Here is a 21,077-nt window from a genome sequence, read left to right as displayed (position 1 = left end):
AAGGGACGTTTCCATATTACGGTATCTCGTTCGTAATCGTCGGAGAGCGCCAAATTCGAATCGAACGGGGATGACTCAAGCCTCAAGGCTCTGTTCAGTCCACCTCGTCGGCTTCGTTCGGCCGACGTTGGCCCGGTTTATCTCCGGCTGATCCAGAAATAATCTTAGATTCGGTCTCTCCTACTCTTACTCCTGTGATCTCCATCGTTCGAAAGCTTCGAAACTCTTTTTCATTTGCTGTGCTTAGCTTTTCCCTTACCATCAGCATCTCTCTTTCTCTCTCTTTCCTCACACATTAAGTTCCATATGAATATCATGTACACAAATATTTTTCTTATATCGACATTGTTCTATTAGAAAATTTATATATGAAATTTGTCCAAACGAACATATTTATATAATTAATTAATTCATTTTTAATTTGTGTTACATGTTACTATACATGTACTTCCACGTTTCTAATCTCTCTTTCATTGTCTTTGTTATTTTGAAATTGTGCGCGTTTATTTGTTGATTCAATCATTTTAGTTTTCGTTCATTTTCCCCTAATATTTTTCTCTTCAATCTTTACGTGTATATGTATATATTTACAAATCCATCGAGAAGTTTCGCGTGTTTGATCGAGCGTCGTTGTCTTGAGAGTCTCGCAATAAACATTGGTATGGCATCCGCCCGCGTCAGAATCTTAATTTACCGACGGTGTTGCGCAACCGATCTATTTCCGCGCATTCCTAATCGCGCGACCAACTCCAATAGTTATCGTTTTTCCCTATCGTATCGACGATATCCATTTAATGCTTTCATTGATTTTTATCGGTGCTTTCCCTCTCTTTCTCTCTTTCTCTTTATAAAGTATGATCTTAGCAAATATAATGTAGATTATTAATTGTATTAAGAAAACGTACATTAATTTCGTTCTAATCAGTTTTAAAAAATCTTTTTCTATTTCTTTTGTTAGAAATGAAACTGGAATAATTTTTTTATAGACAAGAGATGACTTTTTTTTAGTTTAGATCACTAAGATTGATATTTTAACAACGTCGTGAATGCATGCATATGTTTCGTGAATCATGAATGACGTTTAGATAAATGGCATGGCTGAATTTTTCTTTGTTTAACGATCCATCGTAAAATTAATCCTCAAATATATATATATATATATATATATATATATATATAGATCACTTGTGTTACTTATAAAATAAAGATCTATATTAATTGTTGTTAATAGTTCGGATCTAGCCCCGAAACAAGAGAGTACCATTTAAAGATGAAATAAAAATTATATTTTCTATGATATTTGAATTATTAGAAATACAAGAATCAACTGATAACTCGTTGAAAGATATCGCTAATTTAGCCTGCATATAAAGTTGAGATTAATTTATTATTCGATTTTCATCTAAACACATGTTTGGCACACTATTCGTTTTATTATATAGCCTTTAGATTGGACGATTAGCGTTTATTAGTCACGTTTTAGTTTTACTCAAAAATGATGCCAAAGTTTCACGTTTTTTTTTCTATCTAATGCATTTTATAATAAAACTTGTATAAAATTAATTGATTATAGATGTTATAGATGAATTCCAATGATTGATCTCTTAGAGCGATTATTCGATCAATTATTCGATTATTATATGCAGTAATCGTGGTTCCTTCCGCATTAGATCATTCTGCCAAATTGACAGAACTGGATAACATCCAATTTCATAGAAATACCGAAGGAAATGATGTTGCTATATCGACTCGTGATTTTCGAGATCATTGAAATCCTTCTTTGACTCGGTTATATTAATGAAATTTCAAGGACATCTTCGGAATTCGTAACATAAATTTATGAACTTCTTTCTCTTCCACTGGCTCTTATAAACTTAAACAAAGATGTTAATCTTTCTGATAGTGTATTAATTAATTGTTGCTAGGGTTTTTTTTTGTTTATTTAATTAGATGTAACCCAAAATTTATCAGAAACTTTTACGTGTTGGTCACGTGACGATCAAAACAATGAGGCTATATTTTTAACTAATTTTATTATCACAACTTTGAATGTCTATTATATATAACATTTATTATAAGTTTTATTTCACATTGCAAACGTTCTACCAAACGCTCTATCCTACACGCGTAAAATTCATAATTTTTATTTTATAACATGAGCAATATATGTGGTACATGCAACGAAATTTATTGCAACGATTTGTGTCATTTAAAATCCGGTAAATATTTAATGGTTCGAGCATTTTAACGTTAGCAAATATGATCTCACCTTAAAAATAAAACTATTTATATATATATATATATATATGTACATTAAAAAAGGAAGAATAATAATTATGATAATAACAATAATAATAATCAAAGAAAAATGGAGTCAACCATAAAAGCACATTTACTATAATAAATAAAGCATCGAAATTAAATGGGAGTAATTGAAAGTGAATCAATTCAATATAATGTAGATGATAAATCAATAAGGAAAGAAGAAGAGACAAAAATAAAAAAAAAAAAAAAATAAAATATAACAAAATGCAGTAAACCGAAAATCAAGAAAATCAAAGACGAATCATTAGGAATCTATAAAAGATATCCGAAGAAACATAAAAATGATCGATCGATTTCTCTTTCATAAGAAGAGAAGGTGCAACTATTTCGCAGCTGTTATCGTCGATCTATCGTGTATGACCACGTGCATCTTCCACGTGGACCGTACAGGAGTACACGTTGCTGCTGCAATGGATCGTGTCTTGGGTATTCGAGGAGACTACCACCACCTGACAAGTAACCAACTACTCTCCACACTCTTGTTCGGATCTTATTCGCGTCCTTCCGACATGCACCTCGATGGAATGGCGCTAGACTGGTCCATGAGCATCGTCTTAAGGGAGTCTCGATCTTCTTAGCTGCAATAGAAAGACTAAGAGGTAGACTGAAGAGGTAGAGGAATAAGCAAGTGCGAGCGAGCGAGAGAGAGAGAACGAGCATGGAACCTTCCCCCTTGGAAATGATTCTCATAGGCATAACAGTCTATCACACTCCAACATACTATCTATTTTCATCTCACTCAAGTCGAGCCGATCACGGACGTACAACTCTGCGCTCGTAGTACCTTTCCGCCACCACCCCCTTGTCACACTTTCGCTATCATCTCCACCTAAAAAGGTAGATTGGCCCAGGAACTAACGCGCTTTTTCATTGGTCCATATCGTCTACCAATCGTAAGCCTCGTTACAGCTTAGGATCACGTTGCACGCGCTTATATTGGGAGCCCCCGCTCGTTTCCCCGACAGAACGGCTCTCTAACGTAAGTGAATCACGTCGATTGTTCTCTTTGCCGGAAAAAATATATATACATTTTTTTTCTTTTTCTTTTTCTTTTTCTTTTTCTTTTATTTGCTTTTCAAAAGAGTGTCAGATTATTTTTCTTATTCTCGCAAAGTTTTCGAATTGTGAAAAAGTATTCTAGTTTTGTTCGTAGATTTTTCGAAAAAGAGACAGAGAAAGATTGAAAGGGGAAAAAATGAGAAAGAGAGAGAAAGAGAGAGAGAAATATTGAAAAGATTTTACGAAATAATGTATTAGTAAGTACATACATGCTATGAGATTAGATTTTCATCATCGAATTCTCATATTTACATTCGAAGACGTTGTTAACGTTCCGTCATCTCTAAAGAAAAGAAAAGGAAAAAAAAAAAAAGAAAGAAAAAAATTCTCTACTCGAGAAAAAGATTCATCGCAACCCAGAAACACGGAGACGCTGAAAACTTGGATCAATCAACCAATTGGGAATATCTCCATCTTTTTGAAGTTTCAGTTGCGCGAGAGAGATTATAAAAAGCCTGAAAGGAAAAGTGCGAATTACTACTTTTGTTTAACCACAAAAGGGATTTTTTTATAGTGGACAAAAATCTTAAAGGTGTTTTATAAAGGAAGACGATCAATTTTACCGATCAATTGTGTGCTAATTGGATTCAGAGATTTCATCTGTTTCCGATAATCGAATTCTATCTTTTGTGTGTGCTCTTTTTATATATGTGTATGTATACATACACATATATTTTTTACATATATATACATATATATATATATATATATATATATATATATATATATATATATATATATATATATATATATATATGAAAGATCGAGAAACATTTTTTACGAAGATCGAAAAACACAGTGAAATGGGTTCGGTGCGACGACGACACTTGTGAAATTGTATTCAAACGAAGGACTGATTTTTGTTAATGTTTCTACGGATAATTTAATCACTCATTTATTTATTTATAGTTTTTTCTTTAATAATAGCTTTAGTGCTTTTGCAAATTTTTTAACGAGCGAAATATCGCTTCAAAATTTCTAATAGAATATCTAAAATCTAATTCTCTCTCTTTCTCTCTCACGATGATTCGAATAATGTCGGACTTATGGTTGTGATATTCTACTTAAAGGAGAATATACTCCAAAAATAAGTAATACATCGACGAATTAGGGACTTAATTAGTATATAATTAGTGAAAATATTCCATTATCAAGGAGGAAAGTTAAATTTAAATGATTAATCATTTTGTTTTTTGTTCGTCGAAGAAAAAAGTTCGTTGTAAAGAAACTTTGTCGATTGCGCCGCCGTTTTGATGAAAATCGCGCGGCAAAACATTATTTGTCCGAGATAGCACGTGATGTATTTCCTTTCTTTCTTTATTCTTTCGAAATCTTTCTCTTGCATTGCAAAATACATATGTACGTACGCATACATATATCTGTGTATATGTATATTTATATATATATATGTTTTTTTTGAGCGTGATTTTTATTTATTCGTTTATCAACGCAATGGCGTGTTTTTAATCCGTGACTTGGTTCATTGGTATTTCGTTTTGAAAAGGCGGAGTTATTTTTGACTTATTCTATTAGCTTCCTGTTAAAACATGCGTCGATATACATATGCACGTAATGCATATGTGAGATTATGATGGTATATTTTCAAAGTGATTTCGAACGAATAAAAGTAGAAATGTGTGACGAAAGGACATTCTCTCTTTCTCTCTCTCTCTCTCTCTCTCTCTCTCTCCATTTTATTTTTGTTTTTATAGCCTGAACGAATCACATCGATGAATGTTATTGTTTCATATACGATCTTTGTTTATTATTTAGGGCCGCCCAGATCGTGCCGCCAGAAGTAGTCCGTCCGTCGCCGAATTCAGCGAGGAACGAAGAGAACGAAGAAAGAAAAAAAAATCAAGCGAGCAGGCCTCCCTCTCCCTCTTATTATAGTGGGGAAACGACGAAAAGTGTGAAAGGATAAAGAATAGAAAGACGAATATATCTTTCTCGAGTTTCGAAGTAATCGAGTAATCGAGAAGTAGCGACACCAAAGTTATCCAACATGCCAAAGCCAAAGCCTCAGGAGGGAGAAGATCCTGATCCAACTCCCTATCTCTTTGTTTCTCTCGAACAAAAGAGAATCGATCAGACCAAACCTTATGATGCTAAAAAGGCGTGCTGGGTACCCGACGAAAAGGAGGGTTATCTTCTTGGTGAAATCAAAGCTACCAAGGGTGATATTGTTTCCGTCGGATTACCAGGCGGCGAGGTTTGCATTTTTTCTTTTCTTTTAATTATTTATTCCTTTAGGATTATCCATATCTCAATTTTCTTGGTAAACCAAATATCTCGTTTCTAGATAATTGATACGATTTTCTCACATCACAGATGTTATTATTACATACTTTCAATCGGTCATTTAGATCATCTAAATATACTTATATATAAAAAAGTGCAAAGTTACTTTATTTATTTATTCATTCTTTTTCAATTGTTAATATGAATCTTTGATTGGTTGAAAATGTAATTAATCCGATGGATATATCTGAAAGAAATTGAGAATGGGTAAAGGAAATGTAGGTACATACACGAGATGATACTTTAAGAGATACATAAGGATATAAGCTTGTGTATATACGTATGTATGTATGTACCTACATGTACAGGGAAGGCAAACATGCCGGAGCTTTGCCGTATCAAGCTACTCCGTCTCTATTTTTGGAGAGAACAGAAATCGCTCGAAGCTTTTACGACCTTCTATCGCCGAACGCGCCAAGATATCCGGCGCTCTCTCTCTCTCTCTCTCTCTCCCTCTCCCTCTCTCTACGTTCTCTTTCTATCAACGAAAATAAATTGACGAGAGAAAATGAATTCTTCTTCTAAGAAGAATAAAAAGAAACGATAAATAAAAACGGAAACAATAGAGATAATTTGGTCTTGGATAATTAAAAAAAAAAAAAAAAAAAAAAAAAAATAGAAGAAACCGTACAGATATCTGTTTCTACTTTTTTATTATTAAAAAGAAGAGAAAAAAATCATCTGGTAGCTGTGAAACAGACTTAGATTAGAAACAATAAATATTTGATTCTAACTTTGACTTGACAATTTTTATCAATAAATAAATGAATAAATAAATAAATTCTATGCTGTGACTAACACAAAGAAAAAAATGGAGAAAAGAAATAGATGGAGGGAAACGGAAGAAGTATGGTGTTACATAATGGTTCAGCAAACCCTGGCCCGTCGACACCTAAACGCTATTGTTAGCATAGCCAGCGACGATGGTAATAATAAATTGAAACGCCACTTCTCGAAACGCAGGTCAATATATTTTTAGAGCACTGTCAAAAGCTAGCTAGCAGCTAGCTAGCTAGCTAGCCAGAGACAGACGGATAGAAAGAGAAAGAGATATGCTTTGCCGGATATATGGTCTCTCGCGCTTTTACGCAACGTGATCGAAAAGGGAGAGAGGAAAAAAGGAAGAAAAAAAAATATATATATATATATATCATTATCTTCCTTCTCTTTCTACTGTGGCTTCGTGATCGATCACATTTATTTTAGTATCGACATTTCGAAGCTAAATGAGACTATGTGTTATCTTTATCGTACCACCCACAGTAGTTTGCCAAAACGATTGCAATCAATTACAAGTTTTGTTGAAACTCTAAGTTCTGTTATATTTGAAGTATACGTTGCGTATTAGCGCGTACACAATATTAAATATTACAAAATTATTCGGAGAAAAATGATAAAAAAAAAACAAAAAAAATTAAAACTGAAATAACAGGAACACTTTAGTTGGTAGAGTAATTATTGAGAAATCAAATTTTCTTACTTCTTGGTGTTCCCGTTGTGTACGTATATATATACAAGGTTCACACGAAGGCTATGCATGTAAACCCTGTATATGTTAACGATAAGAAAAGAAATGAAGAAAAAAAGATTAAGTCCAAGATGTTTATTTACTAACGATGAATATGAGTACGAATTACCATAAAACACGGGCGCCCACACAGACGAAACAGTTCCGCAAAGACCAGCTGTCCCAAGTGAACCCACCAAAATTTGAAAAATCCGAAGATATGGCAGATCTGACCTTCCTGAACGAGGCTTCCGTATTGCACAATCTGAAACAACGTTATTACCACAAACTAATTTACGTAAGTCACAGTTTCATTGTTATCAATATTAACCGGGTTTTTTTCTTTTCTTTTCTCTTGCCCCCTCCCCCTCTTCTCTCGCTCTCTTCTTCCGTGTCTCTTTGGGGGACTATGATGACAGACAAAGGACTTCAAGAAGGATCAACTGCAACAAGTGAACCCGCCAAAATACGAGAAATGCGAGGACATGTCTAATCTGACCTACCTCAATGATGCTTCAGTACTGCACAACTTAAAACAACGTTACTACGCCCAACTCATCTACGTAAGACTTCAGACCTGAAGGAGAACAATTGACTCCGCTTATCTCTGGAGTGAAACCTTGTCGTTTATATCTTTGGCTTCCTGATTTTCTCTAAAAAAAAAAAAAGATCAATGGATGATCGAAAAAAAAAAAGAAAGAGATATCGAGTTAATGAGAATTATATAGTCGAGAAAAATATCTTAAGATATTTTTCTTTCTTCTAATAACATTCTCAGCTCGGTTATCTAATCAAATATTGTCTTCTTAATGTTCTCTTTATCTTGGAATTGTTTGTAATAAAAAAAAAAAAAAAAAAAAAAAAAAAAAATACAACAAAACGTCGTTACAAAGCACTACAACGTGCCACATGACGTTTAACGATTCAAGAAGAATCGTTTTTTCATACATTGGTAAACGACTTTAAGACTTGTCGCCAATGATAACTATCTTAATCTCGACGATTTTCTACGAAATATCGTCTCACTTATCATCATTTCTCAGATACTTCTGAATTTTCATCTTCATTCTTTTGTGATTGATACACCTGATTTGTGTTGTTTTTTTTTTCTTTTACCTTCATGGCTTGCATACATTCTATGATCTATCGTTTGATGATCTTTCCTATGGTTAAACTCTCGTCTCGAGACACGAGTTGTTTATTAATAAAGAAAATGTTTAGATTATTCTACATTTTCTTTTTTGTATAATTACTCTTGAATTTCCATATAATAATAGCAGCAGTATGAGACCGCAGACCGGCCAACCACCAATGGGGAATTGTTGATCTATTTATTTGTGCATTTTCTACGTGTTTCTTTTCTTTTTCTTGTTGTTGTTATTCCCATGCTTTTTTCAAAGAAACATTTTTATATTCAATAATTATTATCACGTATATGTATATATATACATATATGTATATCATTTTGCAGACGTATTCTGGCCTGTTCTGCGTTGCCATTAACCCTTACAAAAGATTCCCTGTCTATACCCAAAGGTGCGCAAAATTATATCGTGGTAAAAGACGTAATGAAGTTCCACCCCATATCTTTGCCATTTCCGATGGTGCTTACGTCAACATGTTAACCAGTAAGTGTATATAGATATAAAATATTTAGTTAAAAAAGAGAAAGAAAATTTGATAGATTTATAAAGATAAATCGTTTTTTCCTTCACAGACAGTGAGAATCAGTCTATGTTGATTACCGGTGAATCTGGTGCTGGTAAAACTGAAAACACGAAAAAAGTAATTGCTTATTTTGCCACTGTTGGTGCTTCAACAAAGAAATCCGATGATACATCCCAAAAGAAGGGTTCTCTTGAGGATCAAGTCGTTCAGACTAATCCCGTATTGGAAGCCTTTGGTAATGCTAAGACCGTCCGTAATGACAACTCCTCGCGTTTTGTAAGTTCATCTATATATTTAATAATGATTTCTTTTTTTATAATTTCGTTTCGTCGAAATCGTAAACGTAATCTCAGTTATACGCTATATATTATCGATTGGTAAAAATAATTATACTGCCGTTCACGTTTAGGGTAAATTCATTCGTATTCACTTCGGTCCCTCCGGAAAATTGGCCGGTGCTGATATCGAAACTTGTAAGTATAATAAATCAAATTTATCTTCCTCATCGGATATCGAAGAATAATAATCATATATGAATAAATTCAATAATTCAATAATTAACAGATTTATTGGAAAAGGCTCGTGTCATCTCTCAACAGACTTTAGAACGTTCGTATCACATCTTCTACCAAATGATGTCTGGATCTGTGAAAGGGTTAAAGGGTAAGAGCACATAGCCTTTTGAAAAAAAAAAGGATAATATTCAAATAGAACGACTCTAACCTGATCTCATCCCAAGTTAATCATTATTCTTATTATTTATTAGTTATTTATTTGGGAAGTATCAGGTAATAGCTGTTCACATTTATTATGAATGTCTTATGTTAGGTATGTGATATCCCTCTTGATAATAGGAACTATAGGTTAACAAAGGTTAAGCTCGTTATTAGGACAATCTTATTATTATTATTATTATTATTATTAACTCATGTTGCAAAAATGAAGGATCTGCAGAGAACGTGTACATCGATGATACTGATCCTGGATAATACTGTATCAATATCTTTGTGGATTATTTATCTCATTTAGATATCAATCAATTCAACTATCGAGGAACGACAATAGTGAATCTTATGATTCAGGTTTCTTCAGCATCATCATATATATATTGTGTTCATTTGACGTTTACCTTTGACCATCCTCCTTCCATACAGACATATGCTGTTTGTCGGACAACGTTCACGATTACCACTTCATCTCTCAGGGCAAGACCACTATTCCAAACGTTGATGACGGCGAGGAATTACAACTTACCGACGTAAGAACCTGCACCTGATGAAGATGTCGCAGGGACTCGCCTGTGCCTTTTTTTTATCGCCTCGATTATTTTGTTTTTCTCTTTTATGTTGTCTTGTTCTTTTTTGTTTCCCCGTTTTTTCTTCAATACGTTCTTAATTTATATCCATTAATTATTGACATTGGAAAGATTTCATTAAATGATTTACCATTTGAAATCTTTTTGATATTGATATACATTGGTGCAACGCCAGTGTTCATATATTATGATTAATATATGAATAGAAATGATCTTCTTAGAATAGAAATAATGTATCGGTGTTGTTATGAAAGAATGTGTGCTCGTATTTTAATGATGTCCATCATAGGCAAAGGACATTGTGTTATAGTACCATTCTCTAAAGGACAATGGAATACTTGGCTGGAGAAACGATATGTTACAATAGTATTGAACCACTTTTTATAGACGTCGTGAACCGATTGGAAAAACTATACTTATACATTGTATAAATGTGATAAACTATTTTGATTAAATTGATCATTATGTATATGATCATATATATATATATATATATATATATATATATATATGTATTAGGACGATGTAAAAGTAAAGTTTTTTCATGTATAATAATACCCCAAAAACGGGTCTGATCTTTAGCCCCATATAATGAGATTTTGGATGATAAGATCGTCAAAGGCTTTGTAGATATTCCTGATGTAGTTTAGATCCCCCAAAGGAAAGCCACTAGGAAACACGTGGTCTCCATCGTTTGTTTGATTTCTCTAACACCTGCATGTTTTCTTTTTCTTTTTCTTCCGACACTTGTAGAGATGTTGCTGCTGTCCAACAACATCCACGACTACTACTTTGTGTCACAAGGGAAGACGACTATTCCTGGTCTCGATGATGGCGAGGAACTTTTAATTACCGACGTAAGTGCATGCGATTCTAATCATTTTATCCAATGCGATCAACCTTTCATCCTGGAAGAATAGCAGATTCAGGATTTGTTTAATAATAATAATATATATTTTCATTATTATTATTATTATTATTCTTTTTTTTATGATTTTCTCTTATCGCCTTGTGTTTACTCAATTTGCTTAATCTTTTGCTATGTGTTTTTTTTTTTATGTAGGATCTGTCTCTGTCTGTCTCTGTCTGCCTGCCTCTTCTTATCTCTCTCTCTCTCTCTCTCTCTCTCTCTCTCTTTCTCTCTGTCTGTCTATCTCTCTATCTGTCTATCTATCTTTCTTTCTCTCTTTTCGTGTATTCTCTTTCAGCTCTATCGTTCTATGTGCCTACACCTTGTACAAAAGATTTATGATAATCATCCACATTTTTACAGCTACATTAGAATGGACACTGGGAACTTTGATACTTTTTACTATACTTTCAGTTTCTCTCCTTCTTCTTCTTCTTCTACTTCTACTACTACTCTTCTTCTTCTTCTTCTTCTCTTCTTCTTCTTCTCTTTTTTCGTCTTTCACTTTTTGCCTATCTATCTATTGCTTTTGTTTGTTTGTTTTTTTTTTTTTCAGCGATTATCATTACATGTAACATATGTCGTATTCATACGTAAAGAACTTTTGATCTGTCTCGAATAATATGTTTGTTGAAAAGTTCTTCACGTTTAAAATACATTTACGAGCACTGTATCGTTTTTTAAAGAAATTAACGATATTAGTGCTCGTAACGAATCCGTACATAAGATAGGGGATATCGTATAATACAGAAATGACCTTCCTGAGCAACCGGATTGGAGACTACTGGTATATTAGCCAGGGTAAGACAAGAATTCCGGGAGTCAACGACGCCTCTGACATGGAAGAAACGGACGTAAGTCCATCCCCCAAAGGTACCTGCGATTCTCACCAAAGTTCATGTCGCCTTGATCGTCTTCCTTCTTTCTTTTTTTTTCTTTCTTACTCTCTCTCTCTCTTTCTTTTTTTTTATCATTGTATCAGAGTAATAAAACTTTGACGAAATGATTATAAATGATTATAAATGATTTGCATAAAGTCCGATAATGTTCTAAATGTTTAGCTTTTATTCAAAATTACGTTTATTAAGACTATGAAATAGTAATAAATAAAGTTTTTTTAATTATTTAATTATTGTTTCTTATAGTTTTGTTAATTATTTAAAAATTTCGTTCATGCTAGATCTCTCTTTCTCTATCTGCGTATACACATATTTTTGTAGAAAATATTTTAATCATAGTGTGTTTTCTAATCAAGGTGGCATGAAATCTGGATGAAGATTCGACAGGAACCATCCCCTCGCTCCCCCGCTTGCAAAAGCTGCTTGCCGGCGCAATCGGGGTGCGGGGAGATTGGGGGACGTTCGAAGCTAGGAAAGTAATAATGAAAAAGGAAGGAATCATCCCCCAACTTACTCGCTCCCCGATCAGCATTATCACTCACCTTGTATAATTATATATCATCGTCCTCGGCAGCCGTTTCTCGTAGGGATTTTTCATCTCGTTTAGGAACTTTTATATATATACACATGTAGGATTAGAAAAAAAAGGAAAGGATTCAACTAGGAAAGTGAATTTTTATTCATTTTACAAATTGTCCATCTTCTTCATAATGCTTCGCAGAAATGTGTTTCTTATCCAACGACATACATGACTATCACAACGTCTCTCAAGGAAAAACCACGATCCCCAACGTCGACGATGGCGAGGAATGTCAACTTACTGATGTAAGTTCAATCTAAGAAAAGGAAAATCTTCGATTTTTTATATATCTTATATCCTACTTCTTCTTCCCTTTATCATTGATTTTCCATTTCTGTAGACTATACCTTTGACAATCCTTATTCGATTCGATCACTTTATTATACTATGTTGATCGTAGTTATCATCTTCTTTGTTTGTAAATACTACAACAAATTGGTTTTGGTAGTACCCTATATAAATATGATTACATAATGGAAAGTATCAATTAGAAATTGGTGATCCGACATATAAACCATATTTCTAATTTCTTACTTTCTCTAATCATATTAGATTATCTTTAATTCCTTTGTTTCCCAATTTGAAACCAGTACTTTAACCTGGATAAAGTTAAGATACGAATGATATTCTTATATGATTATTTTACAAAATAAATTCTTTGAATCTATCGAGTAGCTCAATATCTTTTTGTTAGAATTTTATTTGAAAAATGATTAAGTTGAGAAAAAAAAGAAATAGAATATCATTCTTATTCTTATGATATGAAAATACTTATTTTGACATGTAGTTAATTCTTTGATTTGATATCCTTCTCTGTTGAATTATATATCCAACGTATGATCTCAGTTTTGGACCATGTTGAACTCTGGTATCTTCCAAGACGTGGAATACTACCCCCCCCCCCCCTCTCTCTCTCTCTCTCTCTCTTTTTCATCACTTAGACCTTGAGAAAGCACAAAGGACAGCGGAAAATGTAGCTGAGGAAGCAACCTTCAACAGGCATCTCCTCTTTCTTTCTCTCTCTCATTTACTCTCCATCTATCTCTGAGTTAGGCTCTCTAGGGACCAAAACTGTTCTCCCTTTTTTATTTTCTTTCTTTCGATATGAGAGAAAGTTCTGGTGAAAAACATTACGTGAGAATAATAATCGTTTGTAAACGATTATTTTTTTTTTTATATTCTTTGCTTGCATTATTGTTTTTCTTCTTTCTAATTATTATTACTATTATTATTGTTGTTCGGTGTTTTGATCTATTGAGATAAATATTTACAATCAAAGCTTTTTGTTTTTATCTCAATGAGATTCAAGCTTAGGGAAGAAGCGGCTACACGACACGAGCTCAGCTTCAGCTTCAGCAATTTTTTTCTATCTGTTCATATCTTTTCTTCTTCTTCTTTTTTTCTTTTTCTTTTTCTTTGCTATAGTTTAAGCAACGCTTCTTTTTCATGTCGCTTCTATAAAGTTTTATTTATTTCTATGACAAGATCGCTTATACGACGATAATCTGTGAAACGTCAAAGTAATAAAATAGTAGCTTGATTGAGATATCTTTTTTATTTTATTTTATTTAAGTTTACTTTGACGCTTAACGAATAACGTCGATTGTCTCTCGTCCTTGTGTGCTTTTATTATTAATCAAGCATCCGCAAATAAAAAGCCTTAAGTTAACAAGCAAATATATATAAATATTAATTATGAGATGAGATAATTATCTTCATGTCAGGAATGTTTGATCTTTTTGAGCTCCTCTTCTTAGGAATCTTAGAATTTTGCTTTTTAAGAATTTTCAAAATTTCTTATATCAATCATCATTCCTGTCATGAGAAAATTTCTAAAATTTTAGATAATTAACGTAATATTTTTCATCTCTATAGCAAGCCTTTGACGTGCTGGGCTTCACGCAAGAAGAAAAAGATAACATTTACAAGATCACTGCTGCTGTTATGCACATGGGTGGTATGAAGTTCAAACAAAGGGGTCGAGAAGAACAGGCTGAAGCTGATGGTACAGAGGTGTGTGAAGAAAATATTTCAATTTGACTAGGAAAAATATTTGAAATTATAAATGTTCTTTTTTTTTTTTTTTTTTTTTTATATATATATATATATCGCAAAGCATTATTTCTTTTCTTTTAATTTTGCATACTTTATGCATTACATTTATTTCTCTAAATATATGAAAAAGTAATTTCAGAGTAATTTTTATCCATAAACAAGTTGTTTAATTTATTGCCATAACAAAAATATAAAAAATTTTTTTCTAAATTATAGGAAGGTGAAAGAGTCGCGAAACTTCTTAATTGCGACTGTGCCGATCTTTACAAGAACTTATTGAAACCAAGGATCAAGGTCGGAAATGAGTTCGTCACCCAAGGTCGTAACAAAGATCAAGTAGCCTATTCCGTAGGTGCTATGTCGAAAGCAATGTTCGACAGATTATTCAAATGGTTGGTGAAGAAATGTAACGAGACCCTGGATACTCAACAAAAGAGACAACATTTTATTGGTGTACTAGATATTGCTGGTTTTGAGATTTTCGACGTAAGTATTCTTTCATATTAATTAATATTCTTGAAAGCAAAGAAAACGTTAAACCAATCGACGACGACTTAAATTAAATTCAATGTTTATTCAATGCTTGTTAATTAAAAGTCGTCGACGTGTTGGAGGTCATAAAAATTCAACATATATTTAATTCTTATACACATAAGATATTTTCTGAACATCGATTCTTTCTTTTCTTTGTTATTTATGTGTATATATATATATATATATATATATATATATATATATATATAATTTTACATAAATAATTAATGAAACATTCGATGTTCGACTATAACGCAACAACTCGACTCTTATTCATTTATTCATAGTAAATCAAAAGTAAAGGACTATCTCGAGAATCAAACTGAAAAAGAAGAAAATGATATTTTATATATCATACATATCTTCGATCACATGATTTATAAACAATTGATAATTCTCAATCGTAATTCTACCCTGACCCCATAAATTCATTTCGTCCTTTAGTACAATGGTTTTGAACAACTCTGCATCAACTTCACCAACGAGAAATTACAACAATTCTTCAACCATCACATGTTTGTACTTGAACAAGAGGAATATAAAAAGGAAGGAATTGTATGGCAGTTCATTGACTTTGGAATGGACTTGCTAGCTTGTATCGAGCTAATCGAGAAGGTAGCCTCTTTTGAGGGACCACCCCATACCATCCCAAAAGAAATATTTGTTCTTCTTCAATTATCTCTGGACAATATCCTGAATGCTTTTTCTTACAAATTTGTAGCACGATTTAGATGGTATTATAGTGGATCTTCTTTTCCTATCAATTGTTTTTATTTCTCATTCGTAATTATCTTTGTTCTCCAACCATTACGTTTTATTTAACCATAGGCATGAATCATACATGATCTTGCAAAGACATTTCTTCTCATTAGATAGTTATATTTTTAGAGAAATACTTCAAATGCGACAGATGATATCAAATATCGACATTGAATATTCTCTAATACATTTCAAATTTCATGATTCTATTTATGACAGTGTTCATTGTTTTCCCCTTCTTTGAAGTATTTAAACACCCTCCCCCTCAGCTACACCCCTTTGTACAATAGTGTAGATTTTTTTTCCTTAGAAAAGTTTGTCTTCTCAGATGTTTACCCTAATTTTTATTTTGAAAGCATGGTGAGTCTCCGAACAAAATGTTTTACTTCTCGTAAGGATTTTCCTCCTATTTCTATTTGTTATTTTCTAATCTCGAAGAAATCTCTCTCTCTCTCTCTCTCTCTCTCTCTCTCTCTCTCTCTCTCTGTCTCAACGTTCTGGAAAATTGCAGTCAGCGAAAAAATCGATAGGTAATGACAAGAGTGTACGTATATATATATATGTATATATATATATATATGTATATATATACGTATATTGTATATAAATCTTATAATGAATGCAGAAACAGTGGACCTCACGTAGAAAATATTAACAATGTATTTAAAACAAGTAGAAACGTACTTGTTCAACCGTCCATGAAGGAACAAGAGACGGTCTAAATTACTTGTAGTCTGACCATTTGGATTTGTTCGTAAACTACATTTACCGTAGTAGTTGACAATAGACTAATACATTTCCAGTAGAAGTACTTTAATAGAAATACGTTTTTCTGTAAAGAAAAAAGAAAAAAGAGAAACGATCTTTTAATATGACAATAATCATTCGTACGCATAAAGCACGATAAATATCTATTCGTGCCCAGTGTTCAGTGTTTGTAGAAATGAGATATTAAAAACAGTCATAATCTCATACTGCAAAAAAAAAATGATACAAATACACAATATAAGGAATATCGAAGATTGGGCCTGTTTAATCAACTTTGATTCCTCTGACCACAAAAGCATGCGTCTATATTTCTTGCTCGAACAGTTCAACAGCTTCGAGCAACTCTGTATCAACTTCACCAACGAGAAGCTTCAACAATTCTTCAACCACCACATGTTCGTCCTCGAACAAGAAGAATACACTAAGGAGGGCATTCAATGGGAGTTCATAGACTTTGGCATGGATCTCCTCGCATGTATCGAATTGATTGAGAAGGTATCAAGATGACAAAAAAAAAACCAAAAAACAAAATAGAGCAACAACAAAATACTGCAATCGAATCCATCTCTAAGGAAAGAGAATATGGATCAATTTATCCGTGAACAAATTTCCTCACGGAGAGCTGCATATTTTCTTTTTTTCTTTTTTTCCATTAATTAACGCTTTTCGATTGACAGCAAAAGTGATCGTCCACTGTTTTCTTGTCTCATCGTCAAACCCTTTTTTTTTCATCCTGCCTTATCTGTGATATATTTTCCATTGTTCTTTTTTTCCCCCTCTCTTTATTTTTTAACTCGATTTCGATTTCGTCATGCTACTTAGCCAGTTCCCTAGTTATTATCATCGGATCAACGAGTGATCTATCTTCGTCAATTGTTGTTCCAATTTTGTCGAATTGTCCTGCAAATGCTTTTGGTCCAACGATTTTGATTTATTTAATACAGAAATTCAGAACAAAAAAATGTCTCATAAACATGGCAAAATGAAACATCGAAAAACTAGGCTATACCATTTCCATCTTCTCTCTTTTTATTTTTATTTTTTTTTTTCCTCCACAACCCACATCAAAAGAAAAATGGCATGCATTATAATGATTGTTCTTTTTCTTCCTGTGTTTCTCTTTTTCGTTTTCACTTCTCACTTCCCGTGCATCAATCAATCAATCGATCAATCAACGCACATCCCGCACGTACTACATGCAAATGCGCATGCAACAACGAAATGGTTCGCTGATAAACAAAATACAGTTCAATGGCTTTGAGCAACTCTGCATCAACTTCACCAACGAGAAATTACAACAATTCTTCAATCATCACATGTTTGTACTCGAGCAAGAGGAATACAAGAAGGAAGGCATCGATTGGGAATTTATAGATTTTGGAATGGATTTGGCTGCTTGTATAGAGCTCATCGAAAAGGTATTGGCCAATAATTAATAAGTAGACACGAAGACATCTTTTAGGAAAGATGTATCAGAAAAAAAGTCTGAGAAAGTAACAAGGATGATGAATCGTGCCGACGACGACGACGACGATGACGATGGTGATGTTGACGGTGATGATGATGATGATGATGATGATGATGATGATAGTAATGATGATCGGCAACAAGAAAATGACCGTGGAGAGAGGAAAATTAGAATTTCCGAATCGGTCCAACTCTGTTTTGCTATAGTAGTACATTGGCCATTTGTTTGTCTTGTCTATTCGACGATAATCTTTGGAACACGATATTGTCGAATAATAAGGTACCTAGTACGAGTACCCCCTATGCGCAACCCCTTGAACCCACATTATAATCATGTGTTCATTTTTTCTCGATGCTCATCGTAAAAGAAATAGAAAAAAATACATGAGAACAAGTGTAGCATTTGCATGGAAATTATAAATCGACGGACGAATCTATAAGAAGGCTCTTCTTCTTCTATTTTCGTCTATATATGCATATACCTATTTTAATTGACAATTACGAGATCTTTTCAAAGGGATAATATATCTCCGACTATCTCATATTTGATACTTCCTTGTGATAATAAGTGATCGAAACATAATCATGTTATATAACAATATAATTCGACGTGATTAATTGTCGCTTTTTCTATATCATCTACATACATACATACATATACATATCTTTGTGTACCTATCATCCCTTTGACGACAGAACAAACATTTTGAAACCTATTCAGTCCTATTTGGTCAATTGGTTTCAATTGGTTGTAATTTATCACCCGTCCTACACCCTACGCGCAACCCTTTAAACACTTGCATAATCCCGTGAGCATTATCTAGCTATCTTCTTCTTTTTTATTCATATACCTGCTGCCCTCTCCCCTTTCTCCTCCACCCCACTGTCTCCACCAAAGGAAAACGAAAATATGACAAAAATCATGATAAGCAGCATTAATGACGGCTGTTTATGCCTTTCTTTTCTGTTCTCCGCTTTACCCTTCCACACCCCTTGGTCGAGCAGTTCAACAGTTTTGAGCAGCTCTGCATCAACTTCACCAACGAGAAATTGCAACAGTTCTTCAATCATCACATGTTTATTCTCGAGCAAGAAGAATATACAAGGGAAGGAATCGAATGGACTTTCATTGACTTTGGAATGGATCTACAGCAGACGATTGATCTTATAGAGAAGGTATTTCCGAGCCAAGCTTTCTGACGAGGGAAAACAAGTTTGGCACGATAATGTTTTATAAAAGAAACATTGTGACCGAAACATTCTGGCGATCAATTGGCGGAAGGATCGAAGGATGAATTATGAGAATCGAATGGCTGCTCGAGCATGTGGAATTACATTAGACTTTATTGCTCGATCGTGACTAACCAACTATTATTCTTTCCAGAATACTTACATTTCCATTATCTATATGTGTCTATCCTTATCATTGTCTCATCATCTTTTTCATTTATGCGTTCTATCAAATGGTCATAGACTTGATCTATTCGAAATTTATATAAAAAAAAAAAGAAAAAAAAGAACTTCTCTTCTTATACCAGAAATATTTCAACCAAGTGTCTATCGACTGTTCAAGATAATACGCATTTAATTCGAGAACAAAAAAAAAGCTTTGCACGTGAATAAGAAAAAAATATTAGAGATCCTGATTATCCCACAAGGAAGGAAAAAGAGACGAGAAGTCCAGACGAGACCAATGTGATTGTCCTCGACAAAAATTGATTTGGGCTTTGAACCTTTTTCTAGTTTTTTCTGTTTTCTTTTTTTCTTTCTCTGTTTGTGCGTGTTCGCTTCTTCTTCTCCTGCTCCTTCTTCTTCTTCTTCTTCTTCATCCTCGGATGATGCAGTTCAACAGTTTCGAGCAACTCTGCATCAACTTTACGAACGAAAAACTACAGCAATACTTCAATCATCATATGTTCATCTTGGAACAGGAAGAATACGAACGCGAGGGTATTCCTTGGACTTTTATCGATTTTGGTATGGACTTGCAGTCGACGATCGATTTGATCGAAAAGGTAAAGCCGAGAGTTCTCTCATTCGCGGGCGTTCAGCTCGACTCATAAAAAGAAAGAAATTAGTCGCAACAATACCATTTGCTTGCTTTGATATATAACGTTTTTATGTGTTTGCGCCTGTGTGTTTTGTCATTGTTTTATTTATGTGCTATTTTACATTTATATACCCGTTATCGTCTTTGTCCAGTGGAAAGAAGAACACGATGATGACTATTCGAAGGAAAAGTATTACGTTTGAAATTTTCAATCAAAATGTAATATCTTATCCATATCGAATAGTATCATTCATTATTAAAATAGATTAAAAAATAAAAAAAATATATATATATATAATAAAGTGAATCTACTAAGAGTAGCGTTTTTTTTTCAGTATCAAACAATTAACCGATATAATTGTAGGAGTTTAACAGCTCGTTGCACAACGTATACATACATATATATATATATATATATATATATATATATATATATATAAAATCTCAGTTTCTTTTTTCTTTTTAAATGACTAATTGCTTATCGCAGAAAGTTATTATTTGATTAGAATATCGAGCTCTGATGAATTAAACTTTACTCGTGTAATTTTGCATAACGCTACTCTTGGTTTTCATTATATATCACTAAAATCATGTTATTAATCTCTCTCTGTTGTTTCTTTTTTTTTGTGTTATTTCGGATAAATAGCCCATGGGTATCCTCTCGATTCTTGAAGAAGAGTCTATGTTCCCCAAGGCCACTGATAAGACCTTTGAAGAAAAATTGAACAACAATCACTTGGGCAAGAGTCCAAATTTCTTGAAACCGAAACCACCTAAACCTGGTCAGCAAGCAGCTCACTTTGCCATTGGACATTATGCTGGCAACGTATGTTTCCTTAATTATTCTTGTTACTTATTAACAATTATGTACAGGGTATCT

At 33.3% G+C, this 21,077-nt stretch overlaps 1 protein-coding gene and 1 long non-coding RNA gene across 30 annotated transcripts in view; one reads left to right on the top strand and one right to left on the bottom strand.

Annotated features, from left to right (window-relative positions):
* Positions 1–2,014: 2,014 nt before the first annotated feature.
* LOC124429850 lies at positions 2,015–3,298 on the bottom strand. The gene is made up of 2 exons (XR_006943569.1): positions 3,047–3,298; positions 2,015–2,903 (listed from the first exon to the last, which is right to left on the bottom strand). It is a non-coding gene; the product is annotated as an uncharacterized LOC124429850 (long non-coding RNA).
* Positions 3,299–5,157: 1,859 nt separating this feature from the next.
* Positions 5,158–21,077, top strand: part of LOC124429845 (myosin heavy chain, muscle) — a 30,070-nt gene continuing 14,150 nt past the window's right edge. For 4 of the 29 annotated variants that reach the window (XM_046975569.1, XM_046975575.1, XM_046975587.1 and 1 more), the window contains exons 1-11: positions 5,158–5,596; positions 7,612–7,755; positions 8,664–8,820; positions 8,910–9,136; positions 9,270–9,333; positions 9,425–9,523; positions 12,706–12,809; positions 14,440–14,577; positions 14,836–15,105; positions 15,598–15,768; positions 20,844–21,023. In XM_046975569.1, coding sequence (XP_046831525.1) covers positions 5,390–5,596; positions 7,612–7,755; positions 8,664–8,820; positions 8,910–9,136; positions 9,270–9,333; positions 9,425–9,523; positions 12,706–12,809; positions 14,440–14,577; positions 14,836–15,105; positions 15,598–15,768; positions 20,844–21,023 — 1,761 coding nt within the window. In that variant the 5' untranslated portion in view covers positions 5,158–5,389. Of the gene's footprint in view, positions 5,597–7,346; positions 7,491–7,611; positions 7,756–8,663; positions 8,821–8,909; positions 9,137–9,269; positions 9,334–9,424; positions 9,524–10,014; positions 10,119–10,928; positions 11,033–12,705; positions 12,810–14,439; positions 14,578–14,835; positions 15,106–15,597; positions 15,769–17,004; positions 17,176–17,927; positions 18,099–19,152; positions 19,324–19,991; positions 20,163–20,843; positions 21,024–21,077 lie in introns of all 29 variants that reach the window. The other 25 variants (XM_046975568.1, XM_046975574.1, XM_046975586.1 and 22 more) reach the window with 15 other exon arrangements.

Source organism: Vespa crabro, chromosome 16 (assembly GCF_910589235.1).
Source record: "Vespa crabro chromosome 16, iyVesCrab1.2, whole genome shotgun sequence".
In the NCBI taxonomy this organism is placed as follows: Eukaryota; Metazoa; Arthropoda; class Insecta; order Hymenoptera; family Vespidae; genus Vespa; species Vespa crabro.
This window is presented reverse-complemented; position numbering and strand designations above follow the sequence as displayed.